Genomic DNA, 25,317 nt, shown 5'->3' with positions numbered 1-25,317 from the left:
CTGCAGCTCGGCTCAGAAAGAACAAGCTGCCTCTGCAAGCAGAGGATTGCTCCTGGCAGATGCTGTAATTTAGTGCTCACAGGTCCCAAGATTTCCTCAACTCGTTTCAAGCTCCGTAAGCCATCGAGACAACATAATCTGCCTTCTTAAATAGCTTTTAGAGTAGCACCTAAGGTTTTCTTTTAAGGGGGGCAGGTTCTACAAAGGATGCAGAGCACTTATTTCTTAACAAAATCCCTTCCACCGTTTGGTTGACATTTAGAAAAACGAGATGCAGCAGCCTAGAAACAGACTTGTGCAAAAGAGTTGCATCGACTTTTGGAATCTCAGCAGCAATAACGTATTGATTACTGCACACGTTGCAAAATTTGCATTGGCTGCAAGTCAGTTGAGAGCTAGGCACCAAGACCAGCATCATAAGGGGGAGTGTGATAAGTGGTGTGCTTAACTTATGCAGGTGTGGTTTTTCCATTTTTGTATGTTTGCTTTGCTGTTCAGTTTTAATTATTTGTATTTTACGCATTGTGACCAATTGTGACGGCTAGCTTTTTGCAATAAAGATTTCATTCATTAATTCATTCAGAATGTTCCATGTTCTGGTACACATGCTTATTACAGACCACAGAATGCCTATACTCATGTTGATTTATAATATTTAAAATGACTTACTTATATTAGCATTCATTAATATCCAGCATGAATATTAGCATCCAGTGTGATGTAGTGGTTAAGAGCAGTGGACTCGTAAACTGGTGAACCGGGTTCGCGTCTCCGCTCCTCCACATGCAGCTGTTGGGTGACCTTGGGCTAGTCACACTTCTTTGAAGTCTCTCAGCCCCACTCACCTCACAGAGTGTTTGTTGTGGGGGAGGAAGGGAAATGAGATTGTTAGCTGCTTTGAGACTCCTTAAAGGGAGTGAAAGGCAGGATATCAAGTTCAAACTCTTCTTCTTTCCATTTGATATACAGCTCTCATATAATTAGTTAAATTTTCTATTTTTGTGGAATTTTCTGTATTATGCTCACATCCGAATTTGTTTGTTGGGTTTGGATGTTTGGCTATGGCCCCTTCCTGGTGATGCTCCCCTGCAACCTATGTGGCGGCACATTGGTTCAGAAGCAATGGGGCAACTCGGATGGCACAAGGGGCTTTTTGTGCATGCAGAACATCCTCTTCCTCTCCTGTCCTCAGGACCTTTGTGTGCCCTCAAAATCAGCTCAAGGTTTGGGGGGACCCTCCAAAGCAGATCTGGGAGGTGTGCACCTGGGGAGGAACCACTGCGCCAGTATCACACCCAAAGTTTTCTTATGCATTCACTGTCTGCGGGCTTCACAGAGACACCTGGATGGTCATGGGGGAGTGTGTTGGTCTGATGCAGCAGAGCTCTGATCTTACGCAGCCAAAATGTCATCACAACATCACACGCAACAGGGAGGTATCAGCAGGAATGGTGAAATCCCAAGGTTGCAAAAGTACAAATAAACTAGTGAAGGGGGGAGATGAGCGCAAAAAAGAAATGAAACTTATTTAGGACGATGACTCACTCAACTCAGATTGCTGACTGATTTTGGGGTGGGGAGACAAACAGAAAACTAGGGGGGGGGGAGAAAGTATATTGAAAATGAGCATGGCTGGCTGGAACCCGGAATAGGGGTACAGCACACAATAGACACATTGGGTTGGGACCACCCTAGCTTCAAACTCCTACACCCCCCCCAAAAAAAGCTGACCCTGATGATCCATTCAACCTTCAGCAGTGTGGAATAGCTCGCAGAAGGCTGCAACAGGATGGGGAAATCAGGGATCTGGAGGGCTGCTTTGGCATGCAGATTGGAAGACATCTCTGAAGCCAGAAATACAATCCACAGAGAGAAAGGGCATCAGTATGCAATAGCTTATAACACAACTTTTATTAGAAAAGTTATACATAACAGCAACTATTTTCAAGAATATTAACCTTGAAAAGCAACAAAAACAGACTAACAAAGTTTAACAAGAAACTAATGACCTCTATAATTAAACATTCAAGTTATCTACAATGTCTCTTTGTACAAAGGGGGGAAATCATGGTTGTACAGGCACATCATGTCAAAAATAAAGCTGCAGTAACTATTTTATATAGTTAACTTTCTCAAGGATTATGAAAACATGTTGCAAATTTTTAAACATTCACATAATTTTACACTTGGGTATACACTGAAATCTTAGTTCCAGAAGAGAATCATTTCACAAAAGTGCCAACATTTAAAGTCAGAAACTTTAGTAATTTTGCCCCACCTTAAAAAAAGAATGTTGATGTATCCATCAACATAGTCACATGATTTCTGGTATGGCCTGGTCCTGATAATTAGTAGTAAAATCAAATCAGAGGTTATTTGTAAATCCGCTCAGTATTTCAGGAGTGTGCATTATTGTGAAATACACTGTTACAAAAACTGTAAAGGTCACTGGAGATCTATTAATACTTATTACACAACAAGATTATGTTCAATAAATGCAAGGTTCTCCTGCCTCTAAAATATACATATGTAGCTTGCTGTCGTTTCAGGGTCAGTGGTGTGCCACATTTGTAAAAAGAAAAGAAAATGAAAAAGGGAAAAAAGTAGCATGCTCAAACCGAGACCCTTCTACCTACCAGCATACCTAAATAAAATTGCCTGTAATTCAGAATTATGGCATTTCTCAAAAGCCTTTAAAATTCTCAATAATTTTCAAATCAACAAGTAAAAAAAAAACCCTTTATTGCAGTTGGTGCTTTATAGCAGAACTACCCCACCCTTGCTTTCAGAAATGGACCACTGAGATGGAATGTAAAATCCAATACCAGAAATGTATTGTCTCTTGTACTTAAATAATATTTTCCAAGGATACCCATTTACATTTAGCCCCAGAGCTGCTTAAACTCTATTCTAAAGATACCATGGCACAGCAAATACTCCTGCCAGGCACTAACATTCATATTGGCAGCTCCAAGAACAGCATCAGAAGTAGGAAGATGATAAAACACTGACAGAAATGTGGGGCAGGAAGAATTCACTACCATGAGGAAAAGAGAGCACATTTTAAGCATGTTTGGCAAAAACCTGTAATGAGACAATAGGGTTGGCCATTTTTGGGTCTTCTGGAGTAGCATTCTAGCTTACTAAGCAGATAATTGTAAAACAATGTATTAGTCATAGTTACATGCACCAATATTGCACACATCTGTTTTGATTTGTTTTAGAAACACTCTTTATTAGGTCCTTGAGTCACTTTCTCTCATCTCTGCAACTGGAACTCAAGTCACCCAGTGCAGAAGTTACTAGAAATGCAAAAGTGGTAAAATGTAATAGAAAAAAACACAAAACACAAGTCAATGACTGTACAGGACAATGGACTCTAGGTTTCTTCTTTTGTAGGCCCTACACATTGGGCAATGTGTAAGTACTAATGATGCTAACTATACAGCAAGCCAAACAAACATTCAAATAATATGGAATCTGGGACCAGGAGTAGCAATGATGTCACTATAAGGTTCTTCCTGTGTCAGCTCAATAGCTTGCTGCTTTTTTAGTACCAAGAAACTGTAGAATTTTGCTGCTGCTTGTTTGCGGTTTGTATTCCTACACAGCTCAAGCAAACTGATGGATTCTGCTCCAGTCTTGGCAAGAGCTCTCTGAAAAAAGAAAATGTTATAATTACTTCTGAGCTTAATCTAAACATTTACTACTGGACCACAATTGAACCTACTAGAACATCATTGGGAAGCACATATCTTATTCTTCTAAGACTATGTGTCATTCTCTGAAGCCTGAAAATGCTAGATACTCTTCCTAACCATGTACTTAATCTTAGAAAGCAAAAGTAGAAATTTTGCTGCTTTCTGAGCCTCTTTCAATTTAGCAAATGCAATACCACCAACACCTCCAGCTTGAAGGAAGGGATGATCGTGAAGACATGCCACAGCAGTCAACACTGGGCAAATGTAACAGCCAAGATCCCACCCCTCTACCTCAGATGAAGACTGATGCAGAGAGGCAATCTCTGACTATTATAGCCAGTCAAGATGTGTGGACCCCACCCAATAAGTACAGAACCAAAACCTGATCAAGTAAAAACATAAGCAGCCAAGAGGGAGATTATAAAATACATATTTAATAGTAAAACAGAAACTTTCAAGTATCTGAATGTGGAAGTGCTCCTTCCACCATGTACATGAGTGCATAGTAACATAGATATTTTAGCATAATTAGCATGAGCTTCAAATTATGTAGAGTCATGTGGAGTGGAACAATCCCCTGCTTGTTTGGGAAACTTTTGGTTTTAGAAAAGAGCATAGAGTTTGAATTGCTAGATCCTAAAATCTGTAAGTCACAGGATCCCCACTGCATACTAAGTTTCCTACAACACCAGCTATTAGACAGCAACTATGGGAAGGGCTTGTTGCATTTATGACCTACACGTCGGCTTCCTGGCTGGCCTGTGTGGGGAGACTCAGGTATGTACTGTCTGCATAAAAAGCCATGCTCAGAAGAACTCTTCATTTACTACTGAAACCATTTCTTACCTGAAGACCATGAAGCATTTGTTGAGTTCTTTTGTTCCATCGTCTTTCCTCTTGATCCTGGTCACCACCTGTACCATCTTCCTCCTGCAACCAATCACATTTTAGATAGGGCTAGCTATTTCATTAAAATGATGCTTTTCTGCTATTCTAAAAGGCCAGATTGACTTCACTTTAAAGCTCAGGGCACAAAAGAAAAGGCACATGAAGAAACCATAATGGATTATGGTTACATGCATGAACCGTACAACAGCAGAATAAAATTCATTGCCTGTAGATTCATGATAAACAAGAGTACAATGAGCAACTTATATGATGCTGCACCCATCTACAAATGAATTGCATTGCATACAAGTAAGTGCCCTCCTCCGTTTAAAACAGGCATAGGCAAATTCGGACCTCCAGATGTTTTGGGACTACAACTCCCATCATCCCTCGCTAACAGAACCAGTGGTCAGGGATGATGGGAATTGTAGTCTCAAAACATCTGGAGGGCCGAGTTTGCCTATGCCTGCTTTAAAAGCTAAGGGGCAACATTCCTAATCCTGAGCAGTCTTTACTCATCAGTTATCTAAGCACCGTGGAATATCTTTCTTCAATCTGTGTTCCTTCAATCTGTGGCAACACTGTTGTAAGATGTAATTGGAATATATCTAGTTCTATGCAATACATATGCTAAAAGCAATTCTGGCATCTAGTTCATCTTTACAGGAATCTCATACTAAGGCCATGTACAAAAGATCTGTCTCCATAACTAGTTTCATTGAAGCACATTTGAAAATCTCTCTGAAAATCATTACAAGAGCTTCACAGTTCTTTTTATTTTAGGCAATGATGAAGTACACACAACTATACATCCTAAGATTTCAAAGTATTTTTATCATGCTATCATATAAATATTGTTAAAGAAAATGATTAAGAAACTTATTTGAATTCATTCAAAACTGCAAAATGTTCATATACCAGTTTTTTTGTACCTTCTGTTTCAGAATGGTTTGTTAATAATTTGTTTGTACCACTGCTAAAATTAAATAAAGAACTGCTCAAAGGAATTTAACTTTTACAGAAAAAAAAATGATAGGGTTTGTAATGTTTCTGAATAGTGGTCATGCTTACTCTTTCAACTTTTCTATGTAAAACTATTTACATAGTTTCTAATTTCTACTTCTCTATTCTTTTTAAACAAGAAATTTCCTTGGTGTGTCTACTTGATGAGTTTTTCAAGTGTTCTATTAGCAGCACAATCTACTCTACTGAGAAGTAAATCCACTGAGCTCAATAGAACTTATTCTCAGTGATTGTGGGACTGCAGACTACTACTGTTTAGCCCTGTTTAGGGAAGTTTTTAATGATTGATGTTTTAATGCATTTTTAATCTTTTGTTGGAAGCCGCCCAGAGTGGCTAGGGTTTAAATAATAAATTATTATTATTTTCACAAGCTTCCTATAGAACAAATTGTTTAAATAACTGCCCAGGCCAGTTAACTTATTAATTGGCCTGGCAACTGCAAGCCCAGAAGTATGAGAAACATTACAGGAGGTTGGAATAGATGACTCTCGGGGTCCCTTTCAAGTACAATTCTATGATTCTATAACTCTTCCTCTTTCATGTTCCTCAAACGTATCACTAGATGCAAATTTACATGAGGGGGAGAGGGGAGAGATAGAAGAGACACAAGGAAGATCCTGGCCTTCCAGCAAAATTAGTGGTTGACAAGGGATTTAAATGGGTTCAAATATACCATTTAGAACAAGAAACAAGTTACTCAAACCCAGCTCAGAGATCATCAACTCATGCATACAAATGCAACCAAACACATGATTGTAAAGCTTCAGCATTTTTCTATATCTGTAGAAGCAACAAGTAATAAGAGATACAGGTAAAGAAATATGCACAATCCTGTTTCTGCCTGCTTAATTCTGCAATGAAGATATATAAAGTAGTAAATGTAATCCTTTTCAAGGGCAAGGTAGGAAAAATCCAAGCATACAAATGTGTTCAAATTCTAAATGCCATTGAATTAACTCGGCCAATAGAAACTACAGTGTTGCACCCCTGTTATAACAACTCAGTACCTACCTCTTCCTCTTCCTCCTCCTCCTTTTCCTTTTCCTTTTCTTTTTCCTTTTCAGGCAAGAGCTCTAGCTCTGGAATTAGCTGGCAGATGTTTTGAGGCTCTTCTGGAGGCAGTTCCACTGGGGGCATTTCTATCGGTTGCAATGGTTGAGACTAAGGAGAGAAGCATTCAAGTTATAACAACTGAAACTAGATAACTGTTTAACTATTGAGTACATATTATTATAATTTAAAACTTTCAAAAGCTTTGTATAGTCTTACTGCATTAAGCATAAATGTATCCACATTCTGTTAAAGTCTCTTCAATGACTCTCACTCACATCTTTCCTCAATAGCCAAATTTGTTATCATTTATTTACTTATTTCATACGAAATACTCCCAATTGCTACTGAATGACATAAATACTCTTAATATGGTGTTGAAATCAGTCAGTGGAGAAAGCTTCCTTCTTTACAGCAAAAGGAGTAAACTTTTAATATTTATGTATTTCTTGCAACATTACAGCTTATGGACTCATGTCCTTAACAAAGGAGGTAATTCTTTTAAGTTTAGTAATGCTCCCATGCCTTTTACATTTAAGGTTACTACTTTTAAGCTAGCCATTTTATTTATTATTTCATAAAATTTATACACCGCTGGATTGGGGGGCTTTTTTTTTTTTAAAAAAAAACACACCTCAGAGTGGTTTACAAGACTGTAAAACAAGAAAATCAAGACAAATTTACGACCATATTTTAAAACATATACAAGTTAAAATACTAAGATTAAAATACTAAGATACAACCAACTTACTACACATCTAGAACATAAATATTTTCAGCAAGTGCCAAAAAGAGGGCAGTGAAGGCACCTGCTTGATCTAAATAGGGAGCAAGTTCCAAAGTAGATGCTGCCACAATAAATGTTCTTACAAATGCAGAACAAGTTATGAGAGGGGAGTATCCCACACTATTGTTCCACTAATGCAGTGGGCTTCTGCTTCTACAACACAACTACCTTCCTCCTCTCTTCTCTCCTGTAGCCCTCCCCACTGCTCATCTTCAAAAACGGCTCCAGAGGCCTGTGATAAAACCCAGGAATTAGGATAGTGCTACTCCCAAGTTGCTGCATTATTCAGTGAGGATAGTTTGAAATACTGCCAAGCATAGCATAGACTTTGAATTTACACTCATTTCCTATATTAATATTCCACATATGAGTCATAGTGCTGCTTCTGAATGCCCTCAACACATCGAGCCTTGCACAGCTTACAGGTCATTTTCTTCCCTATGTTCTAGTAAAACCTAAAAGTGAACAGAGAGACTCGCAATTATGCACAACATTGGGGAGTCAACAGCAAGCAGAATAGGACATTGTCACTCACGGGTAGCACAGGCTCTGGTTCCACTTGTGCAACCTTTCGCTTTACACCTGTCTGAGGTGGCGGTGGCGGCATGACCGATTCATCCAAGTTGGTCCTGCTGCCTTCCACGATGGACTCCTGAAGACGACTTGGCTCTTCCAAGATGGGTTCATCTATTGCATAGAAGTAATCATAAATGACAACCTTACTCAAAAGTCATTTAGGAGTTTGTAGCCCTTTCTATTTTGCTTTTTAAGCATGAGAGTGTTGCAAATTAATGTACTCTATTGGGGGGGGGGAGATACTAAAACTCAACATTTTCCTTTTTATGACTAGAACATTGCTTTGCTCTAAACTTAGATGATCCCAGTACACTAAAGCAGCTACAAGCATTGAGCACTAAGATTATGTAAGTTTTTAGATGTAGTTAAAAAGTCTCTACAGGTTAGGAAAGATGCCATTAAAGAAGCACAAACCAATAACACTGCGCTGTGGTTCCTCTCTGGGCACTTCTGGATTCTCAAAGTCTTTCAGGAACTCATCCAAGTTATCAGCTTCCCCACCTTTCCTCCTCTTTCTAAGATCTTCTGGTACAAGAGGTGTAAGACAGCGAGTGAAAAGCTACAAGCAAAACAAAGCAAGGTAAGTCTTACATGTGGAACAGCAGCACTTTGAATTGCTTTTGCAGCCAAACCACTGATTTAGTATTAAGTGATTTAGTATTAAGACCAAGACCAGAAAGATACCAAATTTTATGAAAATGATTTTAAGCAAAATGGCAAGCACGCACATATACAATTCTTATGAACTTGCCATTTGCAATCTGTGATATGCTATGGTGTATTTAGCTTAGGATAACTGTTATTTTTAGGGACGTGGGTGGTGCTGTGGTTTAAATCACTGTGCCTCTTGGGCTTGCCAATCAGAAGGTCGGAGGTTCGAATCCCTGCGACGGGGTGAGCTCCCGTTGTTCGGTCCCAGCTCCTGCCAACCTAGCAGTTTGAAAGCACACCAGTGCAAGTAGATAAATAGGTATCGCTCCGGCAGGAAGGTAAACGGCGTTTCTGTGCGCTGCTCTGGCTTCGCCAGAAGCGGCTTAGTCATGGTGGCCACATGACCCAGAAAAACTGTCTGTGGAAGTGGACAAACGCTGGCTCCCTCAGCCTGTAAAGCGATATGAGCACCGCAACCCCAGAGTCATTTGTGACTGAACTTAAATGTCAGGAGTCCCTTTACCTTTACCTGTTATTTTAAAATAAATTTCCCTAAGTTTGGTTTACCTTCAACAGTCTGTTATTCCACAGAGGCTGAGCAGGGAGAGAGAAAAGTTTTTCAACACCCCCAGTCTCTTTCCACATCATTAACTTCTTAGTAGGAGGTGCCAAATCCAGTGTAGTGACAATATCAGAGTAGTCACTGAGTTGGGCTCTTATAGTTTTGCTGTCCAGTTCTTTTACGCTGTCCACAATCAGTTTTCTCTTCCTTTTTGCCTTTGTTTCTTTAACTGGTCAAGAAAAAAGTAATGTGTTAACACTTCTCAATCAGCAAAAATAGTCATATTTAGAATCAGGTCACACCATTAACAACTTTAGAATTCTTTACAAGTACTGTGCTGCTCAGGTAGAAAACATTTTTTTATAAAAAGATTTCTCTTAAGACTTGTCAGCGCTAAATCGTATTAAGGTATCACTCGCAGTTAATACCATATGCACCAGGGACTGAGTAACAGCATAATTGTGACCACTGACTAAAAAGGACATATTTTATCAAGGTCAACAAGCACAAGCTGCTGCTATTGGTTGTTTGCATGTGTGAATTGTATGTATGTACATACACAGGGCACACAGGTTGGTTTAAAGCACTCTTTCTGTATGGTATGTTTTGTTACTTGAAATTAAAAATAATAAATAAAAATACTCTTTTTCACTCAGTAAAGTTAACCAGGCTTCCACCATGTTTATATCAAAATAAATTAGTTTTTTTAAAATGCCACAAGGCTCCTGTTTTTGACACAAAAGGCTAACATGGAAATTCTTCAGTCAAGACTTTTCTAGTACAAAAGTGAAAATAAGAATCCAGTATTTACCAGTTATATCAATAGGCTCTAAAGCAAAAGCTTCTTCTTCATTTGGAACCAGTGTTGTCTGATCAGTCATCGTTGGCAATGGTTCAACCGGATCAACTGAGTCTGGACTATCAGGTCCACCCACTGCGAATCAAAGATATAAACTGAGTTTCCTAATAAATGGTTAAAAGCATGGAAGTTTACACAATTCAGCCCATTTCCAATTTTCACACACTGCTAATCCATTTATAATTACACACCACTCAACACATTCCCACACTCAGACAGTGTGCTTAGAATAGGATAATTGGCGGGGGTGGGTGGGTGAAGGAGGCCTAAAATTCAGGAAGGCAAGTAAGCCAAGCAACAGAGTTGACTTGCAGCTTTTGTGAACTCAAACCGTCACCCTTGCCCTTTATTTCCTTAGTGCAATACTAAACAAGAAGAAATATAAGGCATGCTGGATCAGGCCAAAGGCTTGGAAGCCTGTAAGTAGAACACAAGGCAATAGACCATAGACATCTTGCATTATTGTTCCCCAGCAAGTGGTTTGAAATACCAGACATAGTTTGCTGGGGGTGAGGGGAGAGAGGAGAGGAAATATTATTCCTTCCCTTAAAATATGCCTTCCTTTTAGTTTCCAGCCTCATTAGCAAAAAGTACTTTCTCAGTTACTGTCAAGATGCTTATTAGCATACAAGATATACAGACTACATGAGTTCAACAAAAGGTCTATGAAGCGCTGCCCATCATTCACGGCATTTTTTTCTGTTTAAAACATTAATTTAAACACTCACTTGAGACATTATCATCATCATCTATATCATCATGCGGAGGTTGCTCAGGCATCATTACTCCACTTTCTGAAAGAGCAGGTGGGTCATCAAATATGCCTCCCTCATTGTTGCTGAGAAGTTTGTCATCTGAAAGGGCAACACAAGAGTTAAGATTGAAGGCGCATGCCATGTACCAAAATGTGGCATAGTGGTGGGAATTACTACGGTAAAGTTGACATTAAAGAAAAAACACAGCTGTTATCAGTAATAAAATTTGGGCTTTTCGTGGAAAAAGGAAATGAATGACACTTGGACCTAAACAACTTTATAAATGTAACTGGCAGGAGGAAAAATCAGACATTCTTGTTTTTCCCCTCCCTTCCTTCCTTCCTTCCTTCCTTCCTTCCTTCCTTCCTTCTCTTTCTTTCCTTTTCCCTTTGGCAGCTGTTTGTCTTTTTAAATTTACAGTAGTTTTCTATATCTAACTGTATTATGAAAAACTTTTTAAAAATCATAATACGGGGGGTGGGGGGTGGGATGGCAAAGACACTTTTTTAAAGGCAGCAAATACCATGAGCTAGCCTATGATACAAGAGCAGCTTGCAAGGAATGAAGAATCCACCTGTAGAATTCCATTCCAAGATGACACACATAGCCCAAATCCTTTATCTTCAGGATTTTAAACCAAATCCTCTGTTCACCACAGCCATCCATTTTTAATATTGCCTAGGAAAGAATGGCTTGTATGCAAGGGGGAAGATGTCCCTGCATTTTAAGACAGACAGAATACATAGAAGGATACATGAGGACAGTTGATCCCCATACAATATGGTTACCAGATGTCCCCGTTTCCCAGGACAGTCCCCGGATTTATATTTTAAGTGCTGTAGATTTATTAGTAGGGAATTAATGTTGCATGATTGGTTCAACGGCACAAGACACATATGGGGACTTCTGGTGAGGCAAAATGACGGGTGCCATGGCAGCGAGCAGCTCCTGAAGCCAGCCAGAACCAACTGCACTACCTGGCTGGCTCCAGGTGGCTGAGACTGCAGCTACCGCTGCTGCTGCTGAGGGGGAACCCGGGACGCCCGGCACATCAACTGGGGGAACCGCTGACACACAGCCCCATGATCAAAATCTAGCCGGCAGCAAGAGTGCCCAGCCACCTGGCCGACTGTCCAGCGGCGCTCCAGGGCTAGTAAAAACCCTGGAGCCAATGCAGGGAGAAGGAGGAAAGGAGAAAGAGAAGGAAGAGAAAGAGGAAGGAGAAAAAAGAGGGGAACCCCAACCTTGCCGCACTGCTGCCGCTGCCACCGCTGAGGAAGAGAGGTAGGAGAGCACCGGGAGGGCAAAGACACATGGCTGAGCCCAAGCCCGACCCAAGCCTACTCCATGGCGGATAGCGCTCCAAGAGATCAGGCTGGGGCCCAGAGGAAGGCCGTGCAACAGAGGAGATCACAGAAAAGATAACTTTCTTAATTTTTTTAAAAAAATAACTCCCCCCCCCAAAAAAACCCGTGTCCCCAGATTCTTTGAAAAAAATCTGGTAACCTTACCATACAACCCAGAAAACATGCTCCTATTAGTTACTGGTGCCACTGTCCAATAACCCCACTCAGTAGCTAGCCTGTCTTCTACAGTAGTATTTCTTCAACTATAAGTAGGGTCCTTTCTCATAAACACGAGTTTTATGTTTTTAAAACAGTGAATCAGAACCTCAGGGACTAGATAAGTAAGTGATGCTGGCAAGACGTTCAAACAGGCTTTAAGATTTATACACTATATTCTCTTTAAAACAAAATCCACACAAGGTTGGACCCCTTAAATTATGTAGGGTGAAATATGAATTACCAACATACCCAGGATGCCACCATCATTTCCCTCTCCAAAATTGTCATCTTTGTACTGATCTTCATATTCCAAGTGATTAGATTTCTCATTAAGGTGACTGGTGCTCTGCTCAGGCTCCAGCAGAAGGTTGGAAGCACTAGTACTATCCAACATGTCATCTGCAAATGCACTATCTTCTCTCATCATTTCACGATCATCCATTCCAAAATCACCTGTTATAAGAGCAGTCATCATAAATGCAAGTGACATTGAAAAAGAACCTCAACTGGTAATACAATATTATTACGCTACAATTTATGAAATCCTCTACTTCTAATTTTAATCCTACTGCTACTGAATGGCATACTCTTAATACGGTGTCAAAATTGGTCAGTGGATTCTTTATGGCAACAGAAATTAGCTTTTAATATTTATGATTTTTTTGCAACATTACTGTTTGCAGACTCATATCCTTAACACAGACGGTAATTCTTTTAGTTTTAAAAATGCCTCCCATGGCTTTTGCATTTAAGGATACTACTTTTAAGCTAGTGGTTTTATTTTATAAAATTTATATACCACTTGATTGTAGGAAAAACCCTCAAAGCAGTTTACAAAAAGCCATACATATATACAAGTTAAAATACTGAAACTGATAAAAACCACCTCAACTTTCTAAACATCTTGGTGAACTTGTCTAACCAACAATGCTTTAAGCAGACATCCTGCTTGATCTCAACAGGCAGGGAGTTTCAAAGTATAGTTCCTGCCACAGTAAATGGCTGCATTCTTACAAATGTGGAATGGGTATTATGTGGCACTTTTAGTAGTGACGATTCCACTGATCGAAGCAGTCAAGTGGGCACATGTGGCGAAAGGCAATCTCATAGATAAACTGGACCCAGCAGTGCAGTTCCTTCAGCACAGGTGTTATATGCTGACAAGGCCTCATTCCTGTCAACAATTGTGCTGCAGCATTCTGCACCAACTGCAGCTTCTGGATCAAGTGGGATGGAAGCCCCACATAGAGTACATTGCAATAATCCAGTCTTGAAGTAACCAACATAAGAAGACATTAACTACTGTGGCAAGGCTTTCGTGGTCCAGCAATGGCAGTAACCGTCAAATCACTTGCAGCTGGTAAAAGGCACTTCTTCTAGCCACTGAAGAGAAGGTTAGCAGTTTGGGGGTGCTCCTGGAACCAGCTGTCACTGGAGGCTCAGTGCCTCCATATCACCAGGATTCAAGCTTAGCTTGTTTTTCCTCATCCATTTCAGCACTGTGTCCAGGTGGCTGAGGGACTGCAGGGCCTTTCCTGATTCAGATGTTATAGAGAAACAAAGCCGAGTATCATCAGCATAATGCAGGCACCTTGCGCTGACACTCCTAAACATCAGGAAGAACTTTCAGAAAGTAAGTGTCATTTGACAGTGCATGGACTCCCTCTTCAGGAGGTTGTGGACTCTCCTTCCTTGGAGGTTTTTAAGCAGAGATTGGATGGTCATCTGTCAGGTTTTAAATTTTTCTAAGCTTTGATGTTAATTCTTCCTTTTTGCTAAATCCCTGGGGGTGCTCCCTGGAAGGAGCAGCACCTTTCGGTTTGGCAGTAAGTGCTGAGAGACTCAACGTTCATGGCCAAGCTTTCAAAATCAGAAATGATGGAAATCAACCAAACAGCAATAAAAGTAGCCATGGAAGGGGAATGATCCTCTGCTCACTCCAGAATCAAGCAAAAGCGGTTATTTCCAGCTTACTTCTGTTTTCCATTTCTTCAAGATTTTCTTTTATAATCTTGTTCTCTTTTCTGAGAAACACTAGTTCTTCAGTTTTTTGCAAGCCAATGTGAAGCACCTCTGAGGCACAGGTAGCCATGTCATCAAGGTGTATTCCAAACTGAATCATTTTTGTTTCCAGAGGCTTAATTATCATATTCCAGCTTGTTGCTAAAGCCATTGCAAAATGTGCTTTAAAAAGTCTTTCTTAAGTTACCATGATCACAATCAGTCTGGATTCGTGTTTGTTGGACAGATCATTGCATTCTTGGTGCCATTTTGTTCTGGGTGACTTTTGTCTACTTACTCCAAAGAGTCCTAATCCTGGTCAGCTTTCTCTACTGTTCTAAAATAGTCAATAAGTTTTCTTTCTTTTTTCTAACTAAGGAAAGACAGAGCCAAGCAAACTACCACAACACTATACTAACTGCTTCTGTGGTAACTTTACGTAAAACTGTAGTGCAGTTGCCACAAATACATTTAAGAACAGAAGTTATACTTTACCGAAGTCATTATCCTGAAGGATACTGATGTTTCCCACTTCTTCTCTCATTGTAATTTCTTCCACTCTGCTTTGATTTAAACTGAATTGCTGAGCCACATCAATATCACTTTGAAAGAACAAAAAAAATGAGAAATATCTTTAGTTGGAAACCATCTCAAAACACAAATAATAACTAATAAAGCTTAATCACAGAAGATCAGGTTTATCAAACTAATACTACAGAGACTTACTTTTCTGATCAACTTACGTTTGTAAAAGTAGTTACAAGTATCCTTAGACACAATTATTTAAATGTTTGAAAGAATTTAGTTAAAATATTGGCTCCATAAAGTAAGGAATATACAAGAATGCTACAAGGATACATTCTGAAAGTAGCCTGGGTACAAAAAGCACTATCCATTCAATAGTTTCTATCATTACAGCAGGTTTAGAAAAGTGGTAGCTATCCAACTATACAATTTAAAGACAAATAAACCACATGCACTGTAGTACAATCATTCAGAATTTGGCATGTGGTCAGCCTTCCCCAAAGCAGTCTTAGCTGAGGCATCTGTGTGTCTTACAGGGTTCAAGTGCTTACACATAACACAATTAGAGGAATATGAGAAAATGTCAACAACCATACATTCTCCAGGATAGCAGTTCTAGAAACAGCAGAAGACAAAGCAGCTTACTCTAAATCTGGCAAGGGTTGGTCAAAATCATGGAATTCTTCAGGTAAGGTGATAGCATTATATGCAGCTTCTCTATTTTCCTCCGGCAAATCAACCACACCTGAAAAACAAGTGCTATAAAATTCGTAAGGTGATACTTTTAAACAAGAAACAACCATCTTGGCACATGGCACTTATTGCGGCAGGAGTCTTTTTAGCCAATGAACTATTCCATCCACTGAAATAAAACCTATTCTTTAAGTAGCATTTTCTGTTACGGTGAGGCATCATGTGCTCACAGACTATTGGGTCTTTAAAGGTTCCACATGAAGCCAGTGTGGTATAGTGGTTAAGAGTGGTAGATTTGTAATCTGGTGAACCAGGTTTGCGTCCCTACTCCTCCACATGCAGCTGCTGGGTGACCCTGGGCTAGTCACACTTCTCTGAAGTCTCTCAGCCCCACTCACCTCACAGAGTGTTTGTTGCGGGGGAGGAAGGGAAAAGAGATTGTTATCCGCTTTGAGATTCCTTAGGGTAGTGATAAAGCGGGATATCAAATCTAAACTCTTCTTATTTTTCTTCTTCCTGTAACTCCATGAGCCCACTGAGTTATTTGTGTGGCAATGTATTTGTAGCTACAAAAAGCGCCCCTAAACAAATATGCCTCTGGAGAATTTCAGTGGGTAATAACTTAGGAAACATTCCTACTTATAAAATATTCCAATATTCAATAGGCCTTACACCTACTTAAGCATGCACAGGAAGGGAAATTTAAACATGCTATGAAAAGAGAATGAAAAATGTGTAAAACAAGTAAATGTTGATATAATACAGGCAACCCCCAATTTGCATGGGGGTTTCATTCCGGGTCATCATGCATGACAGCAGAGCACACATAAGCCCGATCCATCCCCTTTTTTGGCCACTTCAAAGTCGCCACAATGCACAGCCGCGCACATATGAAACACACATAAAATCGGTCATTGCCTGTACAGTCATACGTCGGTTTAAGTACGCCTCGGTTTGAGTATTTTCAGTTTAAGTACTCCGCGGACCCGTCTGGAACGGATTAATCCACTTTCCATTACTTTCAATGGGAAAGTTCGCTTCAGGTTAAGTACGCTTCAGTTTAAGTACTCCACGGACCGTCTGGAACAGATTAATCCACTTTCCATTACTTTCAGTGGGAAAGTTTGCTTCAGGTTAAGTACAGACTTCCGGAACCAATTGTGTTTGTAAACCGAGGTACCACTGTACTGTATATGCTCATGCCTAGTACCACTGTACTAAATTCCAGAGCAATTTGCTCTTTATGTAAGAGCAGTAACTTAGTGAATAGCAATTATGCAGCAAATACCTGGACGGAAAGCCATCTTGATCTTAATGAATGCCTCATTACAATCTGCAAGGAGATATTTAGCTTTCCTGTGATAAATTCTAACAACTCCCAGTAAAAGATGTCCTGAAGTCCGAAGAGCCATCTTCACCTGAAAATTTACTTATAGTTAGTATGCAGCAGTCAATCATATCTGATGGAGAAACATTTTTTTTGGCGAAAGATAATTCCTCAAGCAAACAAGTTGGAACTTCTTTTCACTGTCAAAAATATTTATAACTTTGAGAAGTACTTTCTAAGACTATCCTTCCTGGATCGCTAAAACCACTGTTTCACCAATATTTTTGTTTGTTTGTACATGCAAATAGTCACACACTCTGCGTCAATGATGACTAATGATCATTTTCCAGCATGCAGGTAGGGATTACTTTCTGTAATCTGGCTGAGCATGAATTCTACCCATTCACCAATTCAACTATTGATGTACCACAAATTACTTAAACTGATATCCACAAGCTTGGGCTTGTAAATTTATGTGGCTTTAATATCAAAGATGTTCTATTACTATTTTTAGCAATCATGAAAAATATATATTTCAGAAAGACTGACAAAAAACTTATTGCAGAAGCATCCAGAAGAGGATCAGTACTTGAACAATGAATTATGAGAATAATTAACTAAAATAGCCAGTTTTAGTTTCCATTGTTCTAGGTCATTTTACATGATGCCATCTTACCTGGATAATATAGTACCTGGTATATTTTATTGAAGACAATAGGGAGTTAATTAAAGCAATGTGGGTTGTGAACACAGAACACCAACAGTAAAGTAAACAACACAAGCACAGATGAGATTCAAAAAGCAGGTATGAACTAAACTTCATCCTGCATGTAGGATCAGTTTCTCATTCTGCATATAGGAAGTCTACAACAATTCCTAGTCATGATAGATAAATGATATCTCTTTGTTGAAGCAAATATACCTCTGAATGCCAGATGCTGTGGGCAAATGAAAAGAGAATGACACATGTCATTCATGCCCTAAACTGAGTGCCCAGAAGCACCTGCCTGGTTACAAGTGGAAACACGACACTGGACTAAGCGTATGTTGGTCTGATATAGCAAAGCAGTTAATGCCAAGTTCAATGAAGCAGCAACTGAATGAATGCATATTTTTATATCAACACTTCTGATAGCACATGAAAAACACAGAATCCTATTATCTCTAAACAAATGCTATTACTTTTGTAATACCTTAGGCGAGATGATGCTTTCCACACTGCTCTCCAAATTGCATTCAAACACATGGGCTTTGGTTAGCTTCTTATCCCAATGGGCCGCCAGCCAGATTTTGGCTAGCGGCCCTCGCTTGCTCAGAACAAAGTGAGCGTAGAACATTGTGCCAACTGTCTATGCCACAACCTGTAAAGAAATACAAGTAAACTAAATTATTATGCAACAAAAAGGAAACAGATTAATTCTTGCAAGTTATTTTGTAGAGGTATAGATGTTTTCTGTTTAGCAGAAAAAGAAGCCATGGATTTACCTATATAAGGGCCACTTTGTACAGTAGGGTTATCAGACATGACACCTGGGAACATGCCATCTAGAAACACCATACACCACTGTTGGCCAAACTTTGGTCTCCAGCTGTTTTTGGACTACAACTCCCATCATCCCTAGCTAACAGGACCAGTGGTCAGGGATGATGGGAATTATAGTCCTCAAACAGCTGGAGACCCAAGTTTGGCCAACACTGCCATACACCAATCAGGAGTTTGGAGCATTACTGTGCACAGGATTGTCAGGTAGCAGGTTGCATCACATCAAGTAGTTCCTTAAGCTTGTTTCCTCATGAAACAAGCCATGTGATGCCCCACAAATATACTTCAAGGCACGATGCTAAAATACCAGATGTGTGGAACGTCTCAGTTGTAGAGACAAAAAGCAGAATTGAGCTTTTTCTGCTTCAATTATTATATTACTTTCATTCCAGTAGCACAACAACCAGCAGGCAACAAGTACAGCAAGAATCTTAATTAGTTTAAACCTCCAGAACTGTTTCCCTAACCCAGTATGAAGAAATACACTTGCAAGCTTCAGTATGTGTCCATATTATTCTCCCTTTTGCAAAAGTCTTCTGCAAACTATGTACTTAACTGCAAGCCTTGAAATACAATGCACATTTCATGAAGTCAAACAATTTACAGCAACTAGTCTGCAACTGCATCTGCTAGCCCCCCAAATACCAATATTGCTATGATTTCACTTGCTAGCTCCACTTCTCTTAACTGCATATTATAGACAAACTCCCATTACTGTGACAGTGTCAGCAATAGCAACAATATCAACACCAGACTTGTTCCCTTCCAGCAACTGGGAGCAGCAGAGAGAATTTTCAACAACCAGGTATAAACGTTCCCTTCAATAACTGTAGCCCTCTTCTCATATTCTGTACACATTCTACCAAAGTGTGGGAGTGAGATTTTAGCTACTGATCCTCCCTCACTTCATCAGCTGACTCTGCTCTCAATTTGCTATATTGAGCACATGGTGAGAACATGTTTTATGTACGGTTTGTACTTGGGATCAGGAAAACTAGTAGTTTCCAACTGCATGTACAGCTGTGCCTATATATGAAGCCCATCCTAATCTACTAAACATAGATGGAAATCGGTGGGTGTGATTCTGTCTCCCTCCACACGCTGACTGAAGTGAGAATGGAACACAAGAGACTTTATACCCAGAAAACAAAAATATGTTTATATGAACTACACACAAACACTACTCTTTAGGAATACTGAAATTATTATGCCTCATTCACACATCACACTAAGCCAAATCATGAACATACAAACAAACAAACAAACTCCAAGAGAGATCGGAGTCATTTTGGTTTTTCCTTATCATTTTGCTACTACACTGAACGAAGCCATGGTTTGGTTTAGTGTGTCATTTCAATCTAGGCTCATGGTTTAGCTCTCTGCAACCAACTGCATCCTGTGAACTCTCAAACTTTATTATAACTTGTGTTTGACTAGAGAGCTAAACCAAAAGTTTGGGTTCAAATGACATAAGCCAGCATTGTGCAAGACAGCAATAAAACAACTAGGAGTAAAGCAACCACAATCTTCTCTCTAGTACAGGGGACCCCAAACTATGGCCCGAGGGCCACATACGGCCTGCGAGGATCTTTTATGCGGCCCCCGGCAACCCCATCGCCCGCTCTTACCGGCGCGGCTGCCCACTTCCGACCCGGAAAAGCGACGGAAATAGCTTGTGCGCACACGTAAGCATCATTTCCGGTGTACTTCTGGGTGGGAGGAGGCTTCTGCACATGCACACAAGCTATTTCCAGCGCATTCCAGGTCGGGAGTGCGCACGCGCTCCCTCGCCCTCCGTGCGATCGGCGCGGCAGGCATCCGGCCCGAAGCCAGGTAAGATTGGGGACCCCTGCTCTAGTACATATCCTCTGGCTGAGAAAAATCAAATGTTCCCCTTAGGAAAAACTTCATGCAATTAAGAACTCCATTCAAATAATAGCTGCTAGCCACTGATTTACAGTTATTGCACCTCTGTGACCCAATAAGAATTACTATCATGTTAGGTACTTTTCAGAAAAAGATTACTAAATCCACAGCTGAGCATGCTTTGCTGCTTCAGTGAATGCTATCCATAAACTCCTACTTTCATGTCTTCAAGATGGGAAGAGGATCTCTGGCACTGCAATAGTGGGATGAAAACTATCGTGCCTGCTGTAATCCTAATAACAAAGCATCCAACAGACATAATACAAGGCTGAAATTCTGGCACCACAGGAATGTGACTTAAATGACCTTTGACATTACTTGTCCTTCCAGATGAAAGTTCTCTCCAGTGACCAAGAATGTTTGTCAACACTGCTCATTTATTAGGAAATGTTTGTGTGTTAGTTTGTTTAATTTATATACCACCTTAATCTTGCAAGAAGCTCAAGGTGGTTACATGGTTCTCAGTGTTTGAAACACCCATTGTTCCAGGAGTATTTTGCAAAAAGCGAATTTCATTAGTGTGAGCAGTTTCTGAGCTGGGAGGGCATTAAGATTTCAGATTAAAACTGCAGAGTGGAAGGAAAGGAGGAAGTTTTTCTGCCTCCCCACTTCCACCTACTCTCTGAAGATTGGAAAAGAGACCCTCTTAAGAATATTAGCAGGTGAGCAAAGAAAGGACTAGACCAGTGGTTCCCAACAGGTGGTCCGGGGACCCCCAGGGGTCCGCGAGCTATGCCAGAGGGGTCCGCAAGATGCTATTAGAATAAAAAATATATTAAATATATTTTGTATGATAACAGATTTTTTGTTTTGGCCGCTTCCTGCATGAGCAGAGTCTAGCTCAAAACTAGAATTAGATAGAGGCAGTAGTTCTGCTGTATGCCGTTAGGCGGCGCTTTACAAACACTACTGTTTTGCAAAGAGGCAGCACGAACATTCTACTAACGCTCACCTCCCCAAGATGCTTTGCGCATGTCGGCTTCATTTGTGCGCTACTGTGCAGGTACCCTGTCTTCTCCATTCCCCTCCCTCCTCCCTGGCACGCGCTGCCTCTTTGCAAAACAGTAGTGTTTGTAAACAAAGCGTTGTTTTTCGCGGAAGCTACAGTTCGCGTAGTTAAAAATGGACTGTTGGTTAAAAAGTCTTTCGTTAAAACGACAAAGGCCTACAGATGAAGAGGAAGATAATGCATTTGATGTTCAAGCAAGTAAGTCAGTGACTCTCGAACCGATCTTGTCAGTGTCCATTGAACCTAAATCGTCGGCGTCCCTTGAACCTAACCCTTCCAAGATCAGTGTTAAGCTTACTGGAAAAATTAGATTAGGAATTAGGAATTAGATTTAGGATTAGGAATTAATGGGGGTCCTTGTCACAATAGCGGCTCGATGAGGGGTCCTCGAGAAAATTTTGTTGGGAACCCCTGGACTAGACCATGTGAAAAATGAACAGAATATTTTAGCTGCAGTTCATTCATTTTCAGCTTTGTATTCTTGTTAGAAAAAAAGCGTACCTAGACATTCTGTTGTTGTGCCCGTAACCTAGGTTTAAGGTGCGATTTAGCTCCTAGCTTTCATATCTCAGTTTCTTACACTGTTGGTTCTCCTCCCCACAGCAACCCTGTGAGGTAGGTTAGGCTAAGAGATGGTGACTGGCCCAAGATCACCCAGCAAGCTTCATGGCCAAGTGGGGATCCAAACCCTGGTCTCTCAGGTCACAATCTAACACACTTGCCAATACACCACACTGCCTGGACATTCTAACTTATGCAAATTCACATATGCAAGAATCCTCCTCATCCTGAAATTACAAGTTTCACAGATGACTGTGCCTTGCCATGAGATACCAGCCGGGGAAATCACTCAACCCTGGAAACATGCATGAGACTCTCATGGCCTTGGTCTGTCTCCCAATCGCTCCCACAATCCAAACATTTTAGGAAGCTGAGCCGCCTGATAGCAGAACCTCCAGCTGTCACAGTCCTTCTTTTCCTAGGCATCAATTAATATCTCACCCCCTTAAGCACCAACAGTAAATTCAACCTGTGGACCTGTACTACATGAGGCCATCTCCCCCCCCCTTTTTTTACAATGAAAGGAATCATAATATTACAATGCTGGGCAAAGCGCAGGAGGGGAATTAAAAACATACACCAGTTAATGCCATTATGAACAAAAAGTTTTCAGCACAGCCCTATACCTATTTACTCAGACGTATTCAACTGAGTTGCATGGAGCTCGCTTTTACCGTGGACTGGATTGCAGCATTTCGATTTTTCACTTAAATGAACAAAATAAAGCAAACAAACAAAAACGCATGAAGGGGAGAGGATATATTGTATCACTACGTATGCAAGCAACAATTGCATATATGCCAGTCTAAGCAACTGTTACTTAGTTATTACCTAAATACATATACAGTATGGCTATTTATAAGATGAGATATAAAGATTGATAGATATGGATAGATATAGTTATATAGATATGTACTGTATATATATTTAATAAACGCGTTCAAAATATCTTTACACTTGTCCAGGCAAAATCTGCAAGCAATCCGTCCATAAGTTGCGAGTTTTGTCCTATCTTCATTTTTTTTGGGGGGGGGCGACTGGATCGTGGTCTTTTTTTCCTTTTTCTTTTAAGTAGACCATAGGGGGGGGAAAACCAAAACACAGCCCAATTTTCTGCGGATCGAGACCTCCTTTTGCAACCGTTTGCGCCGCGCAAGGGGCTGCTTCTTCGAATCAACGGCGCCCGCCGCCTTCGAGGAAGCGGGGAAACGAGGCGCGCGCCGAGCCAGGGACGAGAGAGACTCAGAGGCGGGGAAAGGCTTCCTCCTCCTTCCCTGCCGAGCCTCTCCGAACACGCTGCGGCGACGTCGGAGGCGAAGGCGGGTTTGTTCCCCCGTCAGGCGGAGGGCGAAAGGCAGCCAAGGCCGCCTTCCTCCCTCCTCTCGGCCTTCAGCGGCTCTTTCCCGGCTAAGCCAGGCGGTTCCCTCAGCGGCAGCGGTTTCTCCTCACACGGGCACCTACCTGGGCCCGAGCCTAGGCCTCTTCCCCGTTCCCAGCAGGGTTGGCGGCCCTTCCCGCCCGCCTCCAGCCCCTTACCTCGATTCCTGCGCGGCCGCCGAGGGCAGCGGGCCCCACGGATGAGCGCTGGGGTGAGGGTGGCCACCCGCCGCCGCCGCCGCCGCCGCCGCTGCCCCTTTCCTCGCGTCTCCCCCTCACCCCCCCTCCGCGAGACACTCAAACAAACAAGATGGCGGCCGCTCCCCTTCCTGCCGCCCAAACCAGGCGTTTAAAAATCGGCAGGATGTTTACCGTTAAAAAAAATGGAGGGAGGGGAGAGAGAGGAGAGAGATTGGAGGGCGGGGGAGTGAGAGCGGGCCCCAGTGCGCCTGCGCGCACGAGCCTCGCGGCGCTAACAGGCCAAGGCTTGCGCAGTCGCCAGTCGCAGGGTTGACGTTGACCAATGAGGTGCGGAAGCTTGTAGAGAGACCGATAGTGGGGCGGGGCCGTCGTAGAGGCCAGCGTGTGAGGGAAGTGGGGAATGCGAGCGGCTTGAGTGTGGCGCATGCGCACATGTTCACCTGGGAGGAGGAGCTCTAGTTTGTGTGAGTTTCTAGTAGGCTACAGTATATGGTATTTCATGGGTTGGTTACTGTTCCCCGAAAAAGAAAGAAAGAAAGAGAAATGCACTTTGCAAAACATTATTGCATATTGGAGGATTTGATATGTGTGTGTTGAGCATGTGCAAGTTTTTTGAGATGCGCAGGAGTCCTGTTTGGTATTTTACTCAGAAAGTCTCCAAGCACATCTTTATTAAGTAATGACGGAAATTAGGGAATTGTAGAATTAGAAGGGATCCCGAGGGTCATCTAGTCCAACCCCCTGCAATGCAGGAAACTCAGATGAGCATCCATGACAGATGGCCATCCAACCTCTGCTTAAAAACCACCAAAGGAGGAGTCCACAACCTCCCTAGGGAGTCCATTCCACTGTCTTTACAGCTCTTACCAAAACAGCATTAGCCTTTTTTTTTTTTTTGCTGCTGCTGCTGCTGCTGCTACATCACACTGTTGACTTGGGGTGTAAAAGTTGCAAAGGAAAATGCAAAGCCTTTTCCAGCTACGGTGCTGCAGCGATACCTAGGGGAATTCTTCCTTCTGTGTGACTTACAGGCATATGCAGCCTTCCAGGGCCTGAACAACAGCAGGTCATAATTCTGCTTTCTTTTTAGTCTGCCTTTCATCCTGGTGACCAACATTCACTTTCCACGCTGAGCCGTCAGTTCCTGTGTTCTCCAGTAGGCTGCCTCATTTGCTTGTCTTTCTGCTGCCCTACAAAAAGCGACTGGCTCACGTGTTAACTCCTGTCCATGCCTTACCTGCAGCTTGAGGGGCACTCCTCAAATACAGTATGTTGAAATGGGCTTCTGTGATAAGTAAAACCCAGTGGCAGCTTTACAAGGAGTCGACAGGTGACAAAGAGGACTTGGCCTCCTGCAGCACACCTGCTGAAATTGCTGCTGCTCAGCTACCTTTAATAAAAAAACGACACACTAATGTCAAACAAAGCTGTCAATAAATAAATTAAGAAATAAATGTGACAATGGTGCCAGAAGGATTTTTGCTGTTTAAAGCCACTACCTGTGGTTTTATGTTTGAGCAATCTATAGGAAAATGGAAAGATGGAGATCTGGACAATTTGATGACCCAGTGCCAGGGCTGGCTTTTCCTTTACGCAGAGTGAAGCAGATAGAAGTCAAAGAACAGATCTGTGTGTGGCACTGCATCTTGCTAGTCTCTTGCCCTCAGATGCAGTGGAAGATGCTGTCCTTTCAAAATACGCAGCAAAAGGAGTTCCCAGTATAAGCAACCAAAAGA

General features: G+C 41.4%; 1 protein-coding gene across 1 annotated transcript; it reads right to left on the bottom strand.

The window, feature by feature from the left end:
- Positions 1 to 1,881: 1,881 nt before the first annotated feature.
- Positions 1,882 to 23,699, bottom strand: RAD21 (RAD21 cohesin complex component). The gene is made up of 14 exons (XM_035125645.2): positions 23,540 to 23,699; positions 18,158 to 18,325; positions 16,926 to 17,055; positions 15,590 to 15,689; positions 14,915 to 15,021; positions 12,668 to 12,871; positions 10,827 to 10,952; positions 10,051 to 10,173; positions 9,245 to 9,468; positions 8,441 to 8,585; positions 7,986 to 8,137; positions 6,625 to 6,774; positions 4,548 to 4,631; positions 1,882 to 3,656 (listed from the first exon to the last, which is right to left on the bottom strand). The coding sequence occupies exons 2-14, from the start codon at positions 18,299 to 18,301 to the stop codon at positions 3,465 to 3,467; spliced, it is 1,881 nt and encodes a 626-aa protein (XP_034981536.1). The 5' UTR covers positions 18,302 to 18,325; positions 23,540 to 23,699; the 3' UTR covers positions 1,882 to 3,464.
- Positions 23,700 to 25,317: the final 1,618 nt, after the last annotated feature.

Source organism: Zootoca vivipara, chromosome 8, assembly GCF_963506605.1.
Source record: "Zootoca vivipara chromosome 8, rZooViv1.1, whole genome shotgun sequence".
In the NCBI taxonomy this organism is placed as follows: domain Eukaryota; kingdom Metazoa; phylum Chordata; class Lepidosauria; order Squamata; family Lacertidae; genus Zootoca; species Zootoca vivipara.
The sequence above is the reverse complement of the archived record's forward strand: the minus strand, read 5'-3'. Positions and strand labels throughout refer to the sequence as shown.

Bases quoted from the DNA above. Each gene is read 5' to 3' on its own strand.
- RAD21 (XM_035125645.2), bottom strand. From the start codon at position 18,301: ATGTTCTACGCTCACTTTGTTCTGAGCAAGCGAGGGCCGCTAGCCAAA. The intron at 12,872-14,914 runs GTAAAGTATAAC...CTCTTATAACAG, and splicing joins CCTTCAGGATAATGACTTCG to GTGATTTTGGAATGGATGAT. The intron at 10,953-12,667 runs GTATGTTGGTAA...TTGCCCTTTCAG, and splicing joins AAATGATGGTGGCATCCTGG to ATGACAAACTTCTCAGCAAC.